Raw genomic sequence first — 19,866 nt, forward strand, 5'->3', positions numbered from 1 at the left:
AAAATGTGGCTAACTTTTTTTTTGACATTGAAATTTCTATTTACTAAAATGTCCTCCAGTCTTCTTTTTTTTTTTTTTTAAACATTTAATTTATTTAATTATTTATTTAGTTTTCGGCAGACACAACATCTTTGTTTGTATGTGGTGTTGAGGATCGAACCCGGGCCGCACGCATGCCAGGCAAGCATGCTACCACTTGAGCCACATCCCCAGCCCTGTCCTCCAGTCTTCTTTAGGCAAAAAAACATAATTTTATGTTTTCAATCATGAAAAAAATATGTAATGGTTTCAGAAGTACAGTATGAAAATGATATTATAATTGCATCATAGTTCTTTCGGGATAGTCTATCATCTCAGTGCAGATGAGAAAATAAGGAAGTGTTTCAGAACAATATAGTCATTGTTATTGAAAACATCTTTTCAAAATTTCCTTAATCACTTATTCAGGTGTAATGGAACAACTAGATGTTGGTATTGTTCCATATATTGTTCTTTTAGTTGTTCCTGTGTTGGGAAGAATGAGTGATCAGACCGATAGTGTAAGATTCATGGCTACGCAATGTTTTGCAACATTAATTAGACTCATGCCACTTGAGGTAAGTTGACAATACTTGGTTTATGGATTTAATGTTTCTGTAACTTCATGATAATTTTACTCTTCTTTAAAACATGTCAAGTTTTTTCAAAAAGGCATTAATTTGAAAGTGTTACAAGTATTAAGATTTCTAATACTTTGATACTTTTTTAAAAACAGCGTTTTAATTTAAAAAGAAATTAGAGACCGTTTCCTTAAAAAAATGATGATTTGTTGCTGCTCTTCTAGAAATAGAATTGTTCCTAAGTTTCTCTGGGCTGAAGTTTAGTTGAGAGGTAAATTTGAGAGATAGAAATTAAAACTGTAAAAAGCAAATGAAGTTTCTTAGCAGTATGGAGCAAGAAATTTAAAAGGCTAATTGGAGCACTTTGGAGTGCATTCATGGGACAGAAATAGTGTATGTGGTCTGGCAGTTTCTGGAAAGCAGTCATGGAGAGTCCTTAGAAAGCTAAACTATTGGAAGCAAGTAGAAGTGTCTTAAAGCAGGAAGTAGAAGTGTCTTAAAGCAAGAGATGAGCCTAGATCCCATTACCAAGCTGCTTTTTAATATTTTGATAGGATTTAGATAATTCAGGAAATAGGCACATACGTAATCCATACTATAGAATGTATTGGTACTTACTTTTTATAGCTGAATAGAATTCCATGTATGAACATACCATGTTTTGTTTATCCATCAGATGATGGATATTTGGATTGTTACCAGCTTTTGGCTATTGTGAATAATGAGCGTGGCACACTTACAAGTCTTCATATATGTTTGTTCTTATTTCTTTTGAGTAAATATCTAGGAATGAAATTGCTGAGTCACATAGTAAGTTTAACCCTGCTGCCCCTTTGGTACTGGGAATTGAACCCAGAGGTGCTTTACCACTGAGCTACATCCCCAATTTTTTTTTTTTTTTTTTTTTTTTTAAATCAGGGTCTTGTTAAATTGCTGAAGCTGGCCTCAAACTTGTGGTCCTTCTACTTCAGCCTCCCAAGTACCTGGGATTGCAGGCATGTGCCACAATACCCAGCTTGTTAAACTTTTTTTTAAAAATTAATTAATTATAATTAGGTATGTATGACAGCAGAATGCATTTTGATTCATTGTACACAATTGCAGCACAAATTTACATTTCTATGGTTGTATACGATGTAGCAGTCATACATGTACCTAAAGTAATGATGTCCATCTCATTCCACCAACTTGCCCTCATGCCCCCATGCAACCACCATAACCCCCTCCCCTTTGCCGAGTCAAAAGTTCCTCCATTTTTCCCATGCCTCATCCTCCCCATTATGGATCAGCATCCACTTATCAGAGAAAACATTCAGCCTTTGTTTTTGGGGATTGGCTTACTTTGCTTAGCATGATATTCTCCATCTCCATCCATTTACCTGCAAATGCTGTAATTTTATTCTCTTTTAATTCTGAGCAATATTCCATTGTGTATATATACCATAGTTTCTTTATCCATTCATCTACTGAAGGGCATCTAGGTTGCTTCCAATAGTTTAGCTTTCTAAGGACTCTCCATGACTGCTTTCCAGAAACTGCCAGACTACCCCAAAGTGTTACTATACCATTTTATATTCCTACCACGAAAGTATGAATATAAATTGGATAGCTTCTTTGAAAAAATAGTTGGCTTTATTTGATGAAGATATTTATCTCAATGATGTAGCAAATCCATTCTACATAAAAATATATATAGAGAGAGACTCAACACATGTGCCAAGATACATTTTCCAGAAGACTTATTATAGCATGACTTATAGTAGTCTAAAACCAGGAACTCATATTCACGAACAGTAGATTTTTAAGTTGTGAACTCTTTTTTTTTTTAAGAGAGAATTTTTTAATTCTTATTTTTTAGTTTTTTCAGTGGACACAACATCTTTATTTTATTTTTATGTGGTGCTGAGGAATGAACCCGGCACCCCGCGCATGCCAGGCAAGCGCGATATCGCTTGAGCCACATCCCCAGCCCAAGTTGTGAACTCTTACACTGCAACAAAAACAAACTGCAGACACATAGAACAATATTAGTGAACTATTTTTTTTTTGGAAGTTGTAGAGGGACACAATACCCTTATTTAATTTATTTATTTTTATATAATGCTGAGGATCAAACCCAGTTCCTCGAATGTGCTAGGCAGGTGCTCTAACACTGAGCCCCAGCCCCAGCTCTATTAATGAACTCTTAACATAATATTCCACTTTTATGAAGTTAAAAAATAGGCAAAAGAAATTGGATGCACACTTATATAATAAAGATGTAAAAGAAAGAAAGAAATGGTAAAATTCAGTCAAGTGATTACTTCTTGAGAAAATGAAATGGAGATTCTAATTGGCAAGGAGCATAGGGGATTTTCTAAGGTGATTTTTCTTGTTTTGATAAAGAGATGTTGGTTTTATAATTTATTAAGGTACTGATTTATAAAACTATTTTAAATTGTCATATTTCTCTGCATGTAGATTTTATTATGATATTAAGAAATAACCAGTGTGGCCAGAAAAAAAAATGTCTAGACCACTATATAAAAGACCTTAGTGTCATTTTCAGAATTTCTAAGTATGGTGATATATTATTATTGACTATAGTCACCATGCTGTAGAACTTATTCATCCCCTCTGGAACTTTGTGTCCTTTAACCAACATCTTCCTATTTCTCCTTTACTTCCCTTCCTACAGAACTCCTAGCAACCACCATTCTACTCTACTCTATTCATTTGACTTTTTTAGGTTCCACAAAGTGAGATCATTCAGTGTTTGTATTTATGTGTCTGGCTTGTTTTGCTTAGCATAGTGTTGTTCTGGTTCATACATGTTGTCATGAATGACAGAATTTCATTTTGTTTTTTAAGGCTGAATAGTGTTCCATCATATATCAGTTTCTTTATCTATTCACCTGTTGATAAACACATAGGTTAATTCCAAATCATCTCAACTATTGTGAGTAAAACTGTAATGAGTAGTGACATTTTCCATTCAATGTTCTGAATGGCATTTTTTAAAATGCTAGTGGATAGCTGTGAGGAATACAGTGACTACTAGTATATCTTAGTTCATTCTTAAAACACTACCGGGGGCTGGGGAATGTGGCTCAAGTGGTAGTGCACTCGCCTGGCATGCGTGCGGCCCCGGTTCGATCCTCAGCACCACATACCAACAAAGATGTTGTGTCCGCCAAAAAAAAAACTAAAAAATAAATATTTAAAAAAAAATTCTCTCTCTCTCTCTCTCTCTCTCTCTCCCTCCCTCCCTCCCTCCCTCCCTCCCTCCTTCTCTCCTCTCCTCTCTTTAAAAAAAAAAACACTATCAATTTCACTCAACAAACTTTATGCAGATGTCAACAAAATAAAAAATGCAAATATTGGCTTTTTAAAAAATGAAATCATATTGGAGACCCTAAATTCTGTTCCTAACACTGAAAAAAAAAGTCAATTCAGATTATTCTGATAATAAAAAAGGTCTTAGGATCCATAGGGGTTCTCTACCACAGGGATCTCTCCAGACCACATTTTGAGATCAAATACCAGAGGGCATCACAACACTAAAATTGAGAAGCTCCCAGTTACAACATTTAATTTAAACTACGTAACTTTTTATTTACCTTTTTATCAAGTAATTCATGGTGTGAGAAAATTAAGCCATAGCTGTGTTCTTTAAAATACCTCATATGTTTTCTTAGTAGTCTGATTCAAGCAGTTTTAATACCTATCAAATTCTTAAGACTTGTTTGTCTTTAAGTCTTTAAAACCATATTGTTTATTTTTTCTCTGTGTATTTCTGTTTTGGTAAGACTTATTTGATACTTTTGAGAATGAAAAATTGTGACTAAATAGTTTTAATACATTTTTTAAAAAATTATTTTAGGCAGGCATTCCAGACCCTCCAAACATGTCAGAAGAATTAATCCAGTTGAAAGCAAAAGAGCGACACTTTTTGGAACAATTGTTAGACGGGAAAAAGTTAGAAAATTATAAAATTCCAGTACCAATCAATGCTGAACTAAGAAAATATCAGCAGGTAAGTTTTATACTTATCTTGTAAATAGAAACAGTTATTTTTCCTTTCCATTGTACCTTGAAGAATTTTTTAAATTGACCTCATAAAATCTTATGTTTAGTGTCACATTTATTTATCTTTTGCTTATATAAAGATTTTGGGGAATTGGGGTTGTGGCTTAGTGATAGAGTGCTTGTCTAGCATATGTGAGACACTGGGTTCAATTCTCAGCATCACATACAAATAAATGAATAAAATAAAGGTCCATCAACATCTAAAAAAAAATATTTTAAAAAAGATATTTGGTCTGTGCAAACATGTTTTTTGTAAGAAAAAAAATTATCATCTATTCAAATTTATATTTTTTTCCCCTAACTTTATAGGATGGTGTAAACTGGTTAGCATTTCTTAATAAATATAAACTGCATGGAATTCTGTGTGATGACATGGGTTTAGGAAAAACTTTACAGTCCATCTGCATTCTAGCAGGAGATCATTGTCACAGGTAATTTTAAATTTTAGTTTAAGATTTGTAGATTCTTAGAAATATAAACAAGCTGGTAAGTTTGTGTTTTGCTTTTGTAAAGGGCCCAGGAATATGCAAGGTCAAAATTGGCAGAATGTATGCCACTTCCTTCCTTGGTTGTTTGTCCACCAACATTAACAGGTCATTGGGTGGATGAAGTAGGTAAATTTTGCTCCAGAGAATATCTCAATCCGTTGCACTATACTGGACCTCCCACTGAACGAATAAGGTAAGTTTCACAACAAAAATATTTTAATCTTTTATGTAGTTTGAAAGAGTAAAACATTTTAAAATAAATTCTAGTTAGCTCTTTTAGTGATAAGATGAAAAATTACTCATTTAAGAAAGGTGGGTATACTTATCATTGAATCTTATCAAAGCCATTGTACAATCAGCTGGTATTAGAGCGGAGAAGCTATCTGGGAACCAAGTTCATTCTGTATGCTCCTTGAGAAGCCTTGTTACCATAGTACCTTCTTGCTGCTTTCTGTTATACTTTCATTCTTTACCTTCTTCTATAAGAGTTCCCCTTTCCCTTGTTCCTTCCTCTTCCTTCCCTCTTCTCAAATATGCTTTTGGTTCATAGTGATTGCTCTAACCACTCCACTGCCATTACAACATTAGAGTTCTTGTTGCTTTACCCCCTTGCTGTTAACTAGTATACCTCTTTATGCTCCTAGCTACAAATGTTGAAGAATGGAAGTTAATTTATTTCATTTTATCTTTTAAAGCTTGGCTAGTCAAAGGTTGCTGATTAAACCATAGCTTTGGCTGCTCTTCTGTATTAACAGCTTTTCTAGTTTAGAGATATAGACTTTAAGGCATAAGGCCTGGGTCCAAGGTCATTCAGTTAATAAGGTGGGTAGAGTGAGGATTTGTACCCAGGCAGTTCAGAAACTTGCACTTTTGAGCAATTTACTCTTAGTTAGAATTCATTGGCAAGTAATATGAATTCAATTCAAACTAGCTTAAGTGAAAAGGTGAATTCATTCACTATCTTGAATTTTAGGGATGGATTCTTTCTTCAGGCACATCTAGATTATTCTCATTTGCTCTTCCTCCCAATTTATTATATTGATCTCTACTGGACTTTAGTCTATGGTGGACAGGGTGACCATGGGCAGAACTAGTTAGCTCTCTTTTGGTGACATTGTCCCAGTTTGGCACCTATAATAAACAGATCTTCCCCCTTCTATCAGCAATATCAATACTACACATGATTGACTGGCCTTTTTTGGATTATATCTCAAAACCAGCCTCTGTGGCCAGAATTTAAAATATTGTGAATTGCTCAAGCTGGTTCTGATGCATCATCTTTTTATTGATTGAGGGAATATGTGATGATAACCCTCTGTATGCCACCCCCACCCACAGGACAACCTGGAATGATAAAGAAATGGTGCTCCCAGAGAATAGATGTTGGCAAATCAAGTTTAAAATGCCCACCACATTTTGAATCAGTGTTCATCTCTTTTTTCATCAAACTCAATAGAGTAACAGGACCACATCATAAAGAGAGTAGTCTTTCAAGTAGCAGGTTCATCTATAGAGAGTAAGTGAAAGGGCTTAATAAGAATACTGAAGCAGGTTGAAGTACTTTATATCATGGTAGCTGTAGTTTCACCATTAAATTTGCACTTAAAACTTTGAAGATTTCCTAATTTTTTTCTTTTTTAAATAAAGGTTACAGCATCAAGTAAAAAGGCATAACCTGATAGTGGCTTCATATGATGTTGTGAGGAATGACATAGATTTTTTTAGGTAAGAATTAATTTTTTTTTTTTTTTTAGAGAAACTTAGTATCAAATTTGAAGAAACTTTGTATTTTCCTGCTTCTGAGATGCTCCTTATAGTTACTTACAGTAAAAGATCTAAAATTTTCTATTTATTCTCCTTTAGAAATATTAAATTTAACTACTGTATTCTTGATGAAGGCCATGTCATCAAAAATGGAAAAACAAAGTTGTCAAAAGCAGTAAAACAACTGACTGCTAATTATAGAATTATTCTTTCTGGAACCCCAATCCAGGTAATTATTTACTATTCTTCCTATTTTCTTTTTTAAAAAACATTTGACAAGTGGAGAGTAGGCTTGGCAATTGTCAGTGAATTAATGGAAGGACCTGTTTAATAATTTTCTAATAATTATGTTGTTTTTATAATGATTCAGTTGGAATATAGCAGTATCTGAACAAACCAGGCTTTAAAAGTCATTTTTAAAATATAATTTTAGGCTATGTAAATACGAGTCTTATGTCCAGAGTATGAAAGAAGTCAGTCAGACTTTACTCCAAACTGATGATTCTCCTTCTGTAGTATAACACTGCAATCTGGTTTAATATTGAAAAACTAGAACCAATTGATAAAATGAATCATCATATAGTGAATGTATGAATACCTGATATAAGGAGGCAGTTGAAGGGGAACAATTGTACAAGTTTATCTTGCAAAAGGAAAGGGATGGATATGCAGGTATCTTTGTATACTTTTGAAAGATTCTGTTGTTGGACTTGGTTGCAAATATATTCACATCTAGCCTGGATAACCAACTCTGGTAGGAAAATCCCCTTATTTTCTAGTCAGTAGGAGAGTGAACACCAAGTGACCCCTGAGATTCCTCTGAACTCTAAAAATTGGTAGTTCTTTATTACTTTGCTTAAATTATTTTTGATGATTATTATAAGGGTAAGTCTTTAGAAATTTATCAATAGTTTTTTTTTTTTTTTTTTTTTTTTTTTTTTTAGAGTACACTTAAAAGAGAAAAGAAGACTCTTTAGGCTTGAATTATCAGAATTTGTTTTGCTTCAATTTAAAGTCATAAAAAATATCACAGTGGGGCTGGTGATGTGGCATGCATGAGGCCCTAGGTTCAAATCCCCAAGCACATAGATGCAAAAAAAAAAAAAAAAAAAAAAAAAAAATCACAGTAGCTTTAAATAGATAATAGCTTTTTTACTTGGTTCAGACATCAAAAGAAGTTGTTGGGGTTTTGTCTAGTTAAAGGCCCTCTTTCTTTCCCCTTCTCCATTTGAACAGTTTTACTCTGCTGTCAGGTGGATTTCTGCACTGTGGAGCCTGAGTGGGATTAGAAGGGTGAGCATATGGGAGAGCAGAATAGCATAGTGATCTGAGAAAGATATAGTGACCCAGAAGACCTTTCTGGAAGGGGGAGTTAAGGGAATGGGCACCATAGGATCCACATATATTGGGAAAACATCCAAAATGGTAAAGTGCTGATTCCCACCCAACAACCCAGTGATTTGGAAGGAACTCATTAGGCCTTTGCCCCACAACCCATATTCTGGGTGGACTTGATCTTATAATTAAACTCTTACAGGTTTTCTTTGTTGAAGACATGGTGTTTGTGGCCAAGTTCCTTAAATCTTGCTGTTAATTTGGGTATCAAAGATAAATAGAATCAGAAACTTTCTGCTCTTCTATTTACTGCTTCATAGATGCTAGCAGTATGGTATAAACACCATGGACCTAGTCTCATTCTGATGGAGGAGACTAGATTTTCCTCAAATAGGATGTAATATTTTCTCCAAGGATACTATTCTGAAAATAGACCTACACCATACACCTAAGAATGTGGTGATTATCTCCCATTTGTGTCGTCATAATGGGCTTCCAATAATGTTCTATTAAGTATAAGGAAGTGATCCCAGTACAAAAAATAATTGGTATTCCTTTTTTATATTAAGAACAATGTTTTGGAGCTGTGGTCGTTGTTCGATTTCCTCATGCCAGGATTTTTGGGTACTGAACGTCAATTTGCTGCTCGATACGGGAAACCTATATTAGCAAGTAGAGATGCTCGAAGTTCCAGTCGAGAACAAGAAGCAGGTATGAAATAGATCTAATTATAGAGCCTATGTTAGTGAATGTAGTTTATTCCCAACTTTTAAAAACTCATTTTCTTATTATTAACAGGTGTTCTTGCGATGGATGCACTGCACCGCCAAGTCCTGCCATTTCTTTTGAGAAGAATGAAAGAAGATGTTTTGCAGGATCTTCCACCTAAAATTATTCAAGATTATTATTGTACTCTTAGTCCTCTCCAGGTTAGGAATCTGGTGATTGTAGTTGTTAGTGCTATCTTTATTAGCAGAATGTCTTATATAAACTATAAAATAGTTTATACAATATAGCTTTGACTTTCCTAGCTTTTAGGAATATTTTGTGTCAAACAGATATAAATAAGGCCTAACTGAATCTGTTTAATTATGTGAATATGGGTTTAGATATGTGCACTTAGAATTCAGCATTAGATCAAAATCCAGTATCATAGTTGCATTCTTTTTTTTTTTAAAGAGATAGAATTTTAATATATATATTTTTTTTTAGTCATTGGCGGACACAACGTCTTTGTTTGTATGTGGTGCTGAGGATCGAACCTGGGCCGCATGCATGCCAGGCGAGCGCGCTACCGCTTGAGCCACATCCCCAGCCCCATAGTTGCATTCTTAAATGTCTAGTTAATTGGAAAGATTGCAAAGTTAAATTGATGAAGAAATATAGTAGTCCCTTCTTATCCATGGAGGATACATATCATTGTAAGACCACCTATGGATACCTGAAACCACAAATAGTACTGAAACCTATGTATACCATGTTTTATTCTTATTATAGATCTGAGCAACCTCAGCATGATTTCTTTTTCTTTCTTCATAAGAGCTTTCACCTTTTTCATTCAAAGATATGGCTTCTTTTTGGCATTTTCAATTTGCCAGCATTGCTCTTCTACTGCTCTGGGGCCATTATTAAGTTAAATAAGTTTTATTGGACACAGACTCTGTGATGCCATGGCACTTGATCTGATAATGGAGACATAACTGAGTGGAGTCATGGGCAGGTAGTGTTTATGCTCAACAACAGGGTAATTCACATTCCTACCAGGACACATTGGGATGGTGCAAGGTTTCATCACACTACTTATAATAGCACAAGTTTTAAAACATATTGTTTATTTCTGGAATTTTCCCATTTAATATTTTCAGACATGGATAATTGAAAAAACAGAAAGCAAAACCATGGATTTTGGGTGGCTACTATAAACCAATGTTTATTAGGGGCAAAAAAATCTGCTTATGAATATGGTATGTCATCCTCCCAATAGCATTATAGTTATTGTTAATCCCCATTTTGCAAGCAAGGAAAGCAAAGCTCAAGAAAATTAAGCAAATTACCTGTAATCATAGAGCCAAAGTACATCAGGGCTGAGTTTCAAACTTTGATCAGTGAAACTTCATCCTCTTTGAAGTATTAAACATTTCCCATAAATTGACCAAATTAAATTTGTTTTCTGCATGGTTCTGATTTTTTTCAGAAGACTTTATTATGAACCTTTTCTTATACTTTTCTAAGGATGTAAATGAGAACTGTCACTTGACTTAGTAAGATATAACTTCTAAGTCAGAATTTTTTGTTTGATGTATACTTGAGTATTTGATATACATTCAGTCTGATCAGTATTAGGAGTTGATTTAGTATTGTCAAATGAATGGAAGCTACATACACACATCAAAAATTTACTCCCCACCCTTACCCCCCAATGTATTAGCTAGTATTGATAAATTTGACATGGATTTAGTGGGCAAGGTACTAGTCTGAAAGCTAATAGGTCTCTGATTCTTTTGTACCTCATCTCTCTGGTCTTCCATTCCAAAACTTGGGCTAATTACAGTTGTGCAGTTTTTAAAAAGATGCCCTCTCAAAGAAATATCTCTGGTGATATACTGGTGGTAATGCTATAACTTAGGTATATATATAACACATTTGGAAGAAGTGAGCTCCAGAGGGAAGTGACATTTTGACTTTGTTTAGCATTCACAGGTTTTCATTCTCTGATTTCTGTTCTTTAGCCCTCTACATTTTATTGCCCTTAACATTATTTTAGTATGTACAATGCAGGATCCCAGACCCCAAAGGTAATGCTTTAAACTTGATAGGAGTTCCCTTTCTAGGCTAGTGGAAACATTCCTTTAAATTTTTGTCTATTGAAATCATTTATAGGGTCTCACTCACATAACCTCATTTAAGGTAGACTTTTTCCATTTGGTTGGAAGGGTTCAGGTTCTCTTTTATTAGTGTTTATTTTTCTGAACAGTAGGAAAACTGAAATAGGACTATTTGACTAGTATTTTTAATACTTTTGCAACCGAACTTCATGTGCTATACTTATTTTTTCCAAATGTAAATTTAAAAGAATTTACCAAGATACAGTAGATAATCTATAATATCAGTAGTGAATTGTAGATAATATTTTTTTTTTTTTTTTTTTTACTTAATGATGCCTGATTATATACTTCACTGTTTTCATGGGGGCAATTTTACAGGTTCAGCTCTATGAAGATTTCGCCAAGTCTCGTGCCAAGTGTGATGTTGATGAAACAGTTTCTTCAGCTGCACTTTCTGAAGAAACTGAAAAACCAAAGCTTAAAGCTACAGGCCATGTATTCCAGGTATAGTTTATAGTCTACTTTTTTTTTTTTTTAATGTTAAAGAATGTTTTTTAATGGTGCAGTTTTTATAAGGAACAATGAAATATGAGTTTATTTCAATCTTTTTCAGTATTGCATATGAATCAAAATAGGTCAAAGTACCTGTTTAACATTAATTAGAAAATATTAAATATACAAAAATGCAGTATATGTTTGTATATTGCATTCAAAGAAGGGTTTTAGACTCAAGAATTTTTTCCGCCAGGTGCCATGGCACAAGCCTGTAATCCCAGCAGCTGGGAAGGCTAAGGCAGGAGAATCATGAGCTTAAAGCCAGTATCAGCAGATTAACGAAGTGCTAAACAACTTAGAGCCTGTCTCTAAATAATGTACAAAAAAGGGCTGGGGATGTAGCTCCGTGGTTAAGTTCCCCTGAGTTTAATCCCCGGTACCAAAAAGAAAAAAAATCTTTCCCATTCTAAAACTACTAGATGGCAGTAACTTTTCTACGCTCTAGAATTAAGTAAAGCAATAGACAGTGGGCTGGAGGTGTACATCAGTGGTAAAGTGCTTGCCTGTCACTTAGTATGTATGAGCACCTGGATTTGATTCCTAGCCACTTGGGGGAAAAAAAGCAGTGGAGAAAATAGACTCTCCCTTGTAAAGATGGCAAAATACATATTATTTAAGAGAAAATTTAAAAATAAGGCAGAGAGTGGAATTATAGACAGGCGTTTAGGGTAGGTTGTGGTTTTTAATTAGAGGGGTTAAGGACTTCCTCACTGAGAAAGTGACATTCAGGGAAAATTAAAGCATGCAGATAGGTTGAGGGGAAGTGATTCTAGGCAGAAGATACAGAAGTCCTGAGACAGAACATGTCTTGTGTGCTTGACAGGTTAGTAAATGAAAAGAAAGTGGCAAGTGTCAACTCACTTTTCCTTTTCCTCTTGAAATATTCCACCATAGAAAATTAATTGTGGTAGCATTTTTTAAAAAAATTTTTAGATGTTGATGGACCTTTATTTTGTTCATTTATTTGTATGTGGTGCTGAGAATCGAACCCAGTGCCTCACATGCTAGGCAAGCTCTCTGCCACTGAGCCACAACCCCAGCCCCTGTGGTACCATTTTTTTTAAACAGAGGAGAGGGAAGAGGTGGTTGTGAAGACTTAATGCCTCTCCCACACAATTTTTATCATAGTGCTCAGTGATGTTGAGCCTTGTCAGTAGAGCTTACTAATACAAAACTGTGTGCCAAAGCTGAGACTGAAATCATAAACCAAGTGAAAGGCAGAAGAAAAAGAATGTGGTTGAATTAGAGAAGAAACCCTGTGGTATTTGTTTCTCAGTCACCTGCCTTCACCTCCCTCCCCCCCCCCACCCCCCCACATCTACTGAATTAGAATGCTGCCTAGTTAGTCTAGGGAGAGACTGCAGATTTGTAAGATCCTCAAGAAAATTTATACCCACAAAAGTTTGAGAAATCCTTTTTTAGGAAATGAATATTGGTTCTAGAAACATCTGTATACATTATCAGGCACTTTGAGTGGGAAAGGGTTTTAAAGTTGCTGATGAATAAGACATTCTCTTTGCCATAAGAAGCTCATTGTTTAGTTGGGGAGGCAGATATAAACAATACAGTGTTTTCAAGTTACAAATTACATTCTTAGAAATATACAAACTGTGTAAGGACTACAAATGAGACATTTGAACTGGTTCTTGAATAATGAGTAGGAGTTTTCCAAGAAAAAAGGTAATATAGACAAGATGGTATAACTTAAGATACAGAAATAAACTTTTGTGGTATGCGAAATGGACTATGTATACTTTTTCCCTCTTAAAGGCATTACAATACTTACGTAAACTGTGCAACCATCCAGCATTAGTTTTAACACCCCAACATCCAGAGTTCAAGAGCACTACTGAAAAACTGGCAATTCAGAATTCTTCTCTTCATGATATTCAACATGCGCCTAAACTCTCAGCTTTGAAACAAGTATGTATGTCTTTTAATGGTAAGATATGTTCCTGATGTTTAACTCTAGGTAAATTTGCTTTTCCAAAATACATAAATAATGCAAAAATATACATTTGGCTTGTTAATTTTTTGATATAGCCCTTTTAAAAAATTGTATGCTTTTAGTGTGCAGTTCTGTGGCATTAATTACATTCATAGGTGGTGGTGATGATTGTATAACACTATTTCCAAAAACTTTCTATCACCCAAAAACTCTGCCCATCGTTTTCCCTTTTTCTAGCACCATGCAATCTTCAAACCATTTTGTCCCATCATCCCAGATGTGGGAAACCTATCAGAATTTTAAATTGAGGGCCAGGGATGTAACTCTGGTAGAGTGCTTAACTAGCATGCATAAGGCCCTGGGTTGATCCCCAGAACTTGGGGGGTAGGGCGAGGGGAGCAACAAATATATCACTTATAGTCACTTTGAAATGTTTTTAGAATTCTTATCTTTTGAGAAAAGTAATTGGTATATGATTAGAACATTTGAAAATATTTTTTTCATATATATATAAAGGTTATAAAGCTCTAAATTATGATTTCCAACTTATTTTAATGCACCTGTGTCAATTTAATTGAAATATTTACAGAATTGACACTTGGATTATTTCTGCCTTTTGGCTATTATGAAAAATATTATAATGAACATTGCCTTATAACTATCTTGTATGCCCTGCAAGTAACAGTATTCACTGAATGACTGAGGGTATAGGAAATAAAAAGATCTGTGGCAGTATGTTTCCTGCTGTTAAAGGGGGACTCTTATCAGGAATCCAGGTGATCTAGCTGGATGCTTTTGGTTCTCTCCAATGTAGTTGCTCCATTGTGTATTCTTCACACTTTTTTCTTTCAGGATCTTTTATGAATCATTTTGTCTGGGTCATCTGCTTTGTCATTACTTTCAGTCAACACTTATTGAGGCTCCAATGAGCCTCAAAGAACTAAGGAGAAGCCCCTGTTAGATGTGACCTCCTGAAGAGGTGACCAAGGAACTCTGAAGTCTGAGCACTTAAAAAGTAGTTCCCAAGGCCAAAGAGTGACAGATTATGGCCCAGAGAACTAATCTCTTTCCAGATTACAGGTTCATTTACCCTTTGATTGCCATAGAGAAAAGTACTTGTGACAGTGAGAATTGTTATCTACTTTAATTGAATACCTAATAATTTCTTTTTCCAAGTTGCTGTTGGACTGTGGTTTGGGAAATGGCAGTACTTCAGAGAGTGGCACAGAGTCTGTTGTGGCCCAGCACAGGATACTGATCTTCTGTCAGCTTAAAAGTATGCTTGATATAGTAGAACACGATCTGCTGAAACCTCACCTGCCCTCTGTCACTTATTTGAGATTGGATGGCAGCATACCTCCTGGTCAGAGGCATTCCATTGTTTCCCGGTAAGTGGCTCCCAAAACTCTGTTATTATAAATCACGGTATAGTAAATGCATTTTTACATATTTGGAAGTTTGCCTTGTGAGGTATTTTCATTGGCTAAATGTCTGTGAATGTTTTTCCAATTATATAATTGAACCCAAATAAATCCTTTTTAAATACAAAAATATAGAAATACAGCAGTTCAATAAATGAAAAAGTATATTCATAAAGCACTCTGAAAAGCATGTAAGAAATTTAAGAAAACTACTTTCTCCTTTACATTTTTGGGAATTTAGGTGGGAGGAAGCAAAAAAGTGACTTAGCTAAATTATCTGTTCTGATTCCTCTTGAAAGTTGGCCTATCCAGGAAGCAGAATTGGTATGGTCTGCTTCAAACATCTCAGTAATTGCTTTTTTTAAAATGCAGATTCCTAGGTTCTGTCCCAAGCCTGCTGACTTTGGGCATTTTGAACAAGTCTAAAAGATTGTTAGGCACAATACAGTTAGAGACCCACGAGGGAGTTTTGGAGGCAGACAGACCCAGGTTTGACTCCTGATTATACTATTTAAACAGTGTTCCCAGTCCCTCTAAAATAGGAATAATGGCAATACCCTTTTAGATCTGTATTGTATTAACAATGTTAACAATGTTAATAAAGTTGAAAGCTCATTGCTTGCTCATAATAAGAATGTAATGGTGGCTTGGTAATTGTTATTTTTAAATTTAGTGATATTAGATTCCTGGAAACTACTAGATGTCCTTTATCAATATCTTCTAGAACTAGTAAAATAGTAACAACCTCCCAAAGTCTTATCTTCTACCCTCCCTGAATGATATAATCTATTCCCCACACTTCTGTTCTAGGTTTTATCTTAATTATATTTAGTGTTGTATTTTTACAACTTAGTCTTTATCTTTTATAAAATGTAATTTAGTTGGCCTTATATCTGTTTATGAAATTTCTGACAGTATAGAATGGACTAAAGATGTTATGTATATTAAAAGAGGATATTTTCAGGGCTGGAGTTGTGGCTCAGTAGCAGAGTGCTTGCCTTGCAAATGTGAGGCATTGGGTTCGAGCCTCATCATCACCCAAAAATATTGTGTCCATCTATAACTAAACAATTTTTAAAAGAGGATATTTTCATCTCAGGTCATAGAAATATCCATGTGTTTTTAAAGCATTGTTTTCATTTGTGCTCTTTAATTTTTATTAAACCGTTTCTGTGATAAGAGCCTTAGTAAGAAAGGTACTAATTTTATTTTTTGATATCTGTACTTTTAGGTTTAACAATGATCCATCCATAGATGTTCTCTTACTTACGACTCATGTTGGTGGCCTGGGGCTTAACTTGACGGGCGCTGACACAGTGGTATTTGTGGAGCATGACTGGAATCCCATGCGAGATCTACAAGCTATGGACCGGGCCCATCGCATTGGGCAGGTAAATATTTTAGTTTCACATAAACATGTGTTACAAGGGGGAAGACTTAATTCAGGTTCAGGCTCTTACTCTGATGTTAACAAGTTGTAGTCTTTGATAGTCGCTAAACTTGTGTGTAGTATCATTTCCTTATGTATTAAATGAGGTGCTTGGGGCTAAGAAAACCTGGGTCAGTGTCCCTCCCTAATATTCTATGGTTTTTGCATACATTGAACTCATGCAGCCAGACAAAAAATTCCAGTTCTAATTAGCATAATAGAAAGTACTTAGTACATGTGCATATATGAATGTGTAGCAATAAACCCCATCATTATGGACAACTATAATGCCCCAATAAAAAAATAATGGGAAGAAAAAAACAGAAGTGCTTAAGATTAGTCCCCTGACTTGGTAAACCGTAGAATTTATCAATGTGTGCTACAGTTGTTTAATTGTTTTTCTCATTCAGAAACGTGTGGTTAATGTTTACCGATTAATAACCAGAGGAACATTGGAAGAGAAAATAATGGGTTTGCAGAAATTCAAGATGAACATAGCTAATACAGTTATTAGCCAAGAGAATTCTAGTTTGCAGAGTATGGGAACTGATCAACTTCTTGATCTCTTTACTCTTGATAAGGTAGGAAACTTACACAATTTGTTTTGTGTTTAATGTATTCACAGGCTTCCTGGTTGTGAGGATAAAGATATATATATATGCAGTTAGGATACCTAAAGTAGATTCTCAATAAATAGTAGTCATTATTTTTATAGTAGATGATAGAATCAATACATCAGATAATAGTCCACAATCAAAAAGGTGCACCAGCTGGAAATACTAGTCTCAGGATACAAAACTGATAGTGTTGAATTTAAAAACCTTCAGAGCCGGGCATAGTGGTGCACGTCTGTAATCCCAGTGGCTCCGGAGGCTGAGATAGGAGGATCTAAAAAAGCCAGCCTCAGCAACAACGAGGAGCTAAGCAACTCAATGAGACCTTGCTCTAAATACAAAATAGGGCTGGATATGTGGCTCGGTGGTCAAGTGCCCCGAGTACAATCCCCAGTATCAATAAACAAAAACAAAAAAACCTTCACAGGTTCAGAAAATCAGCTGCATACTCAATATAATTTGTGGTTAGAAATGACCTTTTATAAAGATGAAATTAAACTATAATAGCAGAATTATATCATCCAAGCCTGAGAATATTCTGTATGTTAAACCACATGTGCAGTAGTGTCTCATTCTGGGTGCTACATTTTAGTGGTAACAAATTAGTCCCTGATGGTCAGAATGGAGGAAAGCTCTTGAGTCATATCCTAGGAGTAAAGTTGAAAGAATGAGGGATATTTAACCTCAAGATACATGTATGCCTATCTTCAAATAGTTCTTACTCTGTTTAAAAAAATTATTCACAAAGTGGAACTAGCCTCGGATATTCCAGGGAAATGAGCTATTGCCATAAAGGCCGCTTTGGAGGCAATTGGAAGAATTTACAAATGGACTATATATTAGAACATTTAATCTAGCACTGTTAAAACTCCTTCATCTAATTTTGTTATATTGGAGAATATCCTTGTTTCAGGAATATATGTGGATTCCTATCTAAAGATAAAGGGCAAGAAAAAAACTGGTGTTTAACTATGGATCTGACTAATACAGATAAGGGGCTGGGATCGGGGAGGATGACAAAATAAACGAAATTACTATACAATTCTTGATAATCCTGTTTCAAAATTTCTAAGTATAGACTAAAAAATGATAAAATTACTAGACCTGTGGGAAAATTGGATGGACCATCTTTTGAAGTCATGTCTGAATAATGTTTCATTTTATGTTTCTGCCAATTTTTCTTAAGGATGGCAAAGCAGAAAAGGCTGATACCTCAACTTCTGGAAAAGCAAGTATGAAATCAATTCTTGAAAACCTGAGTGATCTTTGGGATCAAGAGCAATATGATTCAGAATACAGCCTTGAAAATTTTATGCATTCTCTTAAATAACTATCAAATATTGTAAATGCAATTGCTGCTAGTTCAGTTACATTTCTGCTGATATTCAGCAAAATTTCTAAGTTTATGGTGAACTTTTAACTCAACATGTAAATAAATCTGAAGAATATCCAGCATAATGCTGGCTCTTGTTTCACTGGGGGGAACAAGTTATTCTCAAAATATTTGCACTGTATTAAATTTAAATGTTAATGTGAAACTGTTTAAATTTTACATGCTGAATAGCTGCAGAGCAGAGGAACCAAACCAGGTTTACATGTGCTACTGGGAGGTGTTCTTATAGGGCACAAGCCTCCTCTTTCTACACACTTTGTACAGGATGATATCCATGAGTACTTTCGTGTTCATGTACATTTTTCCTTTTACATAGAACTTGTTTTTATAACTGATTAAAGAATAGGGCTTTTTTGTACAAAAGCCTCAATGAGCCATAATTATAAGAATATAAAAATAACGACTATAATATTAGTCAGTCTTGGAACATGAAAATGTTAGACAATGAATTGAACCAGGCCCTTGGTGAAAACCTTTATATAATGCGGATGCATAGTGTTTTTCAAGTCTTTAACATCATTTTGTCAACTTTTAAAATATAATAACTATTCTAAATGCAGGGCAGGTACTGGTATATTTAAGGCTACCATAACATCCTATTAAGAGGGTGTGTTTTGTTTTTTTAATTTATCTAATGGCTAGGGTATAGCCAGATTCAAAGAACATATGTACTCAATAGGTTTCAATCATATATATTATATATATATAATATATATATTTTGTAACTATGAACATATACAGTTTTCAAAAAGTAGATTTTACACTGTTTAAAATTCCAAAACCTATGGTGAAAAGACTGTTTATTATAGTAATTCATGACAGAAGCAGCAAAGGGAGAGATACTTTCTTTATATACACAAACATACTCATATCTATATGCATAAATGTATCTATTCTGCACCCAAAAGGTGCATGGTTTTGGCACTAAAATCATGTAGTTATACTGGGCAGCAATAATTGGGCATGAAACTGATTGAGTGAGCTCAATGGTGAGGGTGGGTATATGTATATAGATATGCATGTATGTATATAATTTTATAAATTCCACACATAAATTAATACATGCTTCTGTGTATACACATGTATGGGATATATTTGTGTGTGTATTTATATATATATATATATATATATATATATATATATATATATATGTAATAAACATCCCCAAGGTTTGTGGCTGGCCATACATATAGGCATCAGTTTAAAAACCATCAGACCTCAGCTGTACAATAACAAGTGTTTTGTTAAAATTATTAAAAGTTATACTGTTCTGCAGCACTTAGACATGGACATCTGTCACATTTCAGTAGCTTTGGCAACCATACTGTAACATTAAACCTAGCATTCCACAAGAGAATAAATATAAGATTGAAATTGTAAAATATATGCAATTGTGTGTTATTTTTAGGAAATGATCATAAAAATAA

The 19,866-nt window shown here is 34.6% G+C and overlaps 1 protein-coding gene and 1 long non-coding RNA gene across 3 annotated transcripts in view; one reads left to right on the plus strand and one right to left on the minus strand.

Annotated features, from left to right (window-relative positions):
- LOC308633948 overlaps positions 1–3,724 on the minus strand; it is a 132,999-nt gene extending 129,275 nt beyond the window's left edge. The window contains exon 1 of the long non-coding RNA XR_014018917.1: positions 3,669–3,724. This is a non-coding gene — a long non-coding RNA (uncharacterized lncRNA). The remainder of the gene's footprint in view (positions 1–3,668) is intronic.
- Positions 1–19,593, plus strand: part of BTAF1 (B-TFIID TATA-box binding protein associated factor 1) — a 90,262-nt gene extending 70,669 nt beyond the window's left edge. For both annotated transcript variants that reach the window (XM_081267369.1, XM_081267370.1), the window contains 14 exons: positions 448–596; positions 4,462–4,614; positions 4,977–5,098; positions 5,181–5,348; positions 6,803–6,880; positions 7,019–7,148; positions 8,824–8,965; positions 9,053–9,183; positions 11,458–11,583; positions 13,405–13,557; positions 14,759–14,970; positions 16,235–16,394; positions 16,843–17,013; positions 18,233–19,593. In XM_081267369.1, coding sequence (XP_081123495.1) covers positions 448–596; positions 4,462–4,614; positions 4,977–5,098; positions 5,181–5,348; positions 6,803–6,880; positions 7,019–7,148; positions 8,824–8,965; positions 9,053–9,183; positions 11,458–11,583; positions 13,405–13,557; positions 14,759–14,970; positions 16,235–16,394; positions 16,843–17,013; positions 18,233–18,376 — 2,039 coding nt within the window. In that variant the 3' untranslated portion in view covers positions 18,377–19,593. The remainder of the gene's footprint in view (positions 1–447; positions 597–4,461; positions 4,615–4,976; positions 5,099–5,180; positions 5,349–6,802; positions 6,881–7,018; positions 7,149–8,823; positions 8,966–9,052; positions 9,184–11,457; positions 11,584–13,404; positions 13,558–14,758; positions 14,971–16,234; positions 16,395–16,842; positions 17,014–18,232) is intronic.
- The last annotated feature ends 273 nt before the right edge of the window (positions 19,594–19,866 follow it).

Source organism: Spermophilus citellus (genome assembly GCF_964194105.1).
Source record: "Spermophilus citellus genome assembly, chromosome: 15".
NCBI lineage: Eukaryota > Metazoa > Chordata > Mammalia > Rodentia > Sciuridae > Spermophilus > Spermophilus citellus.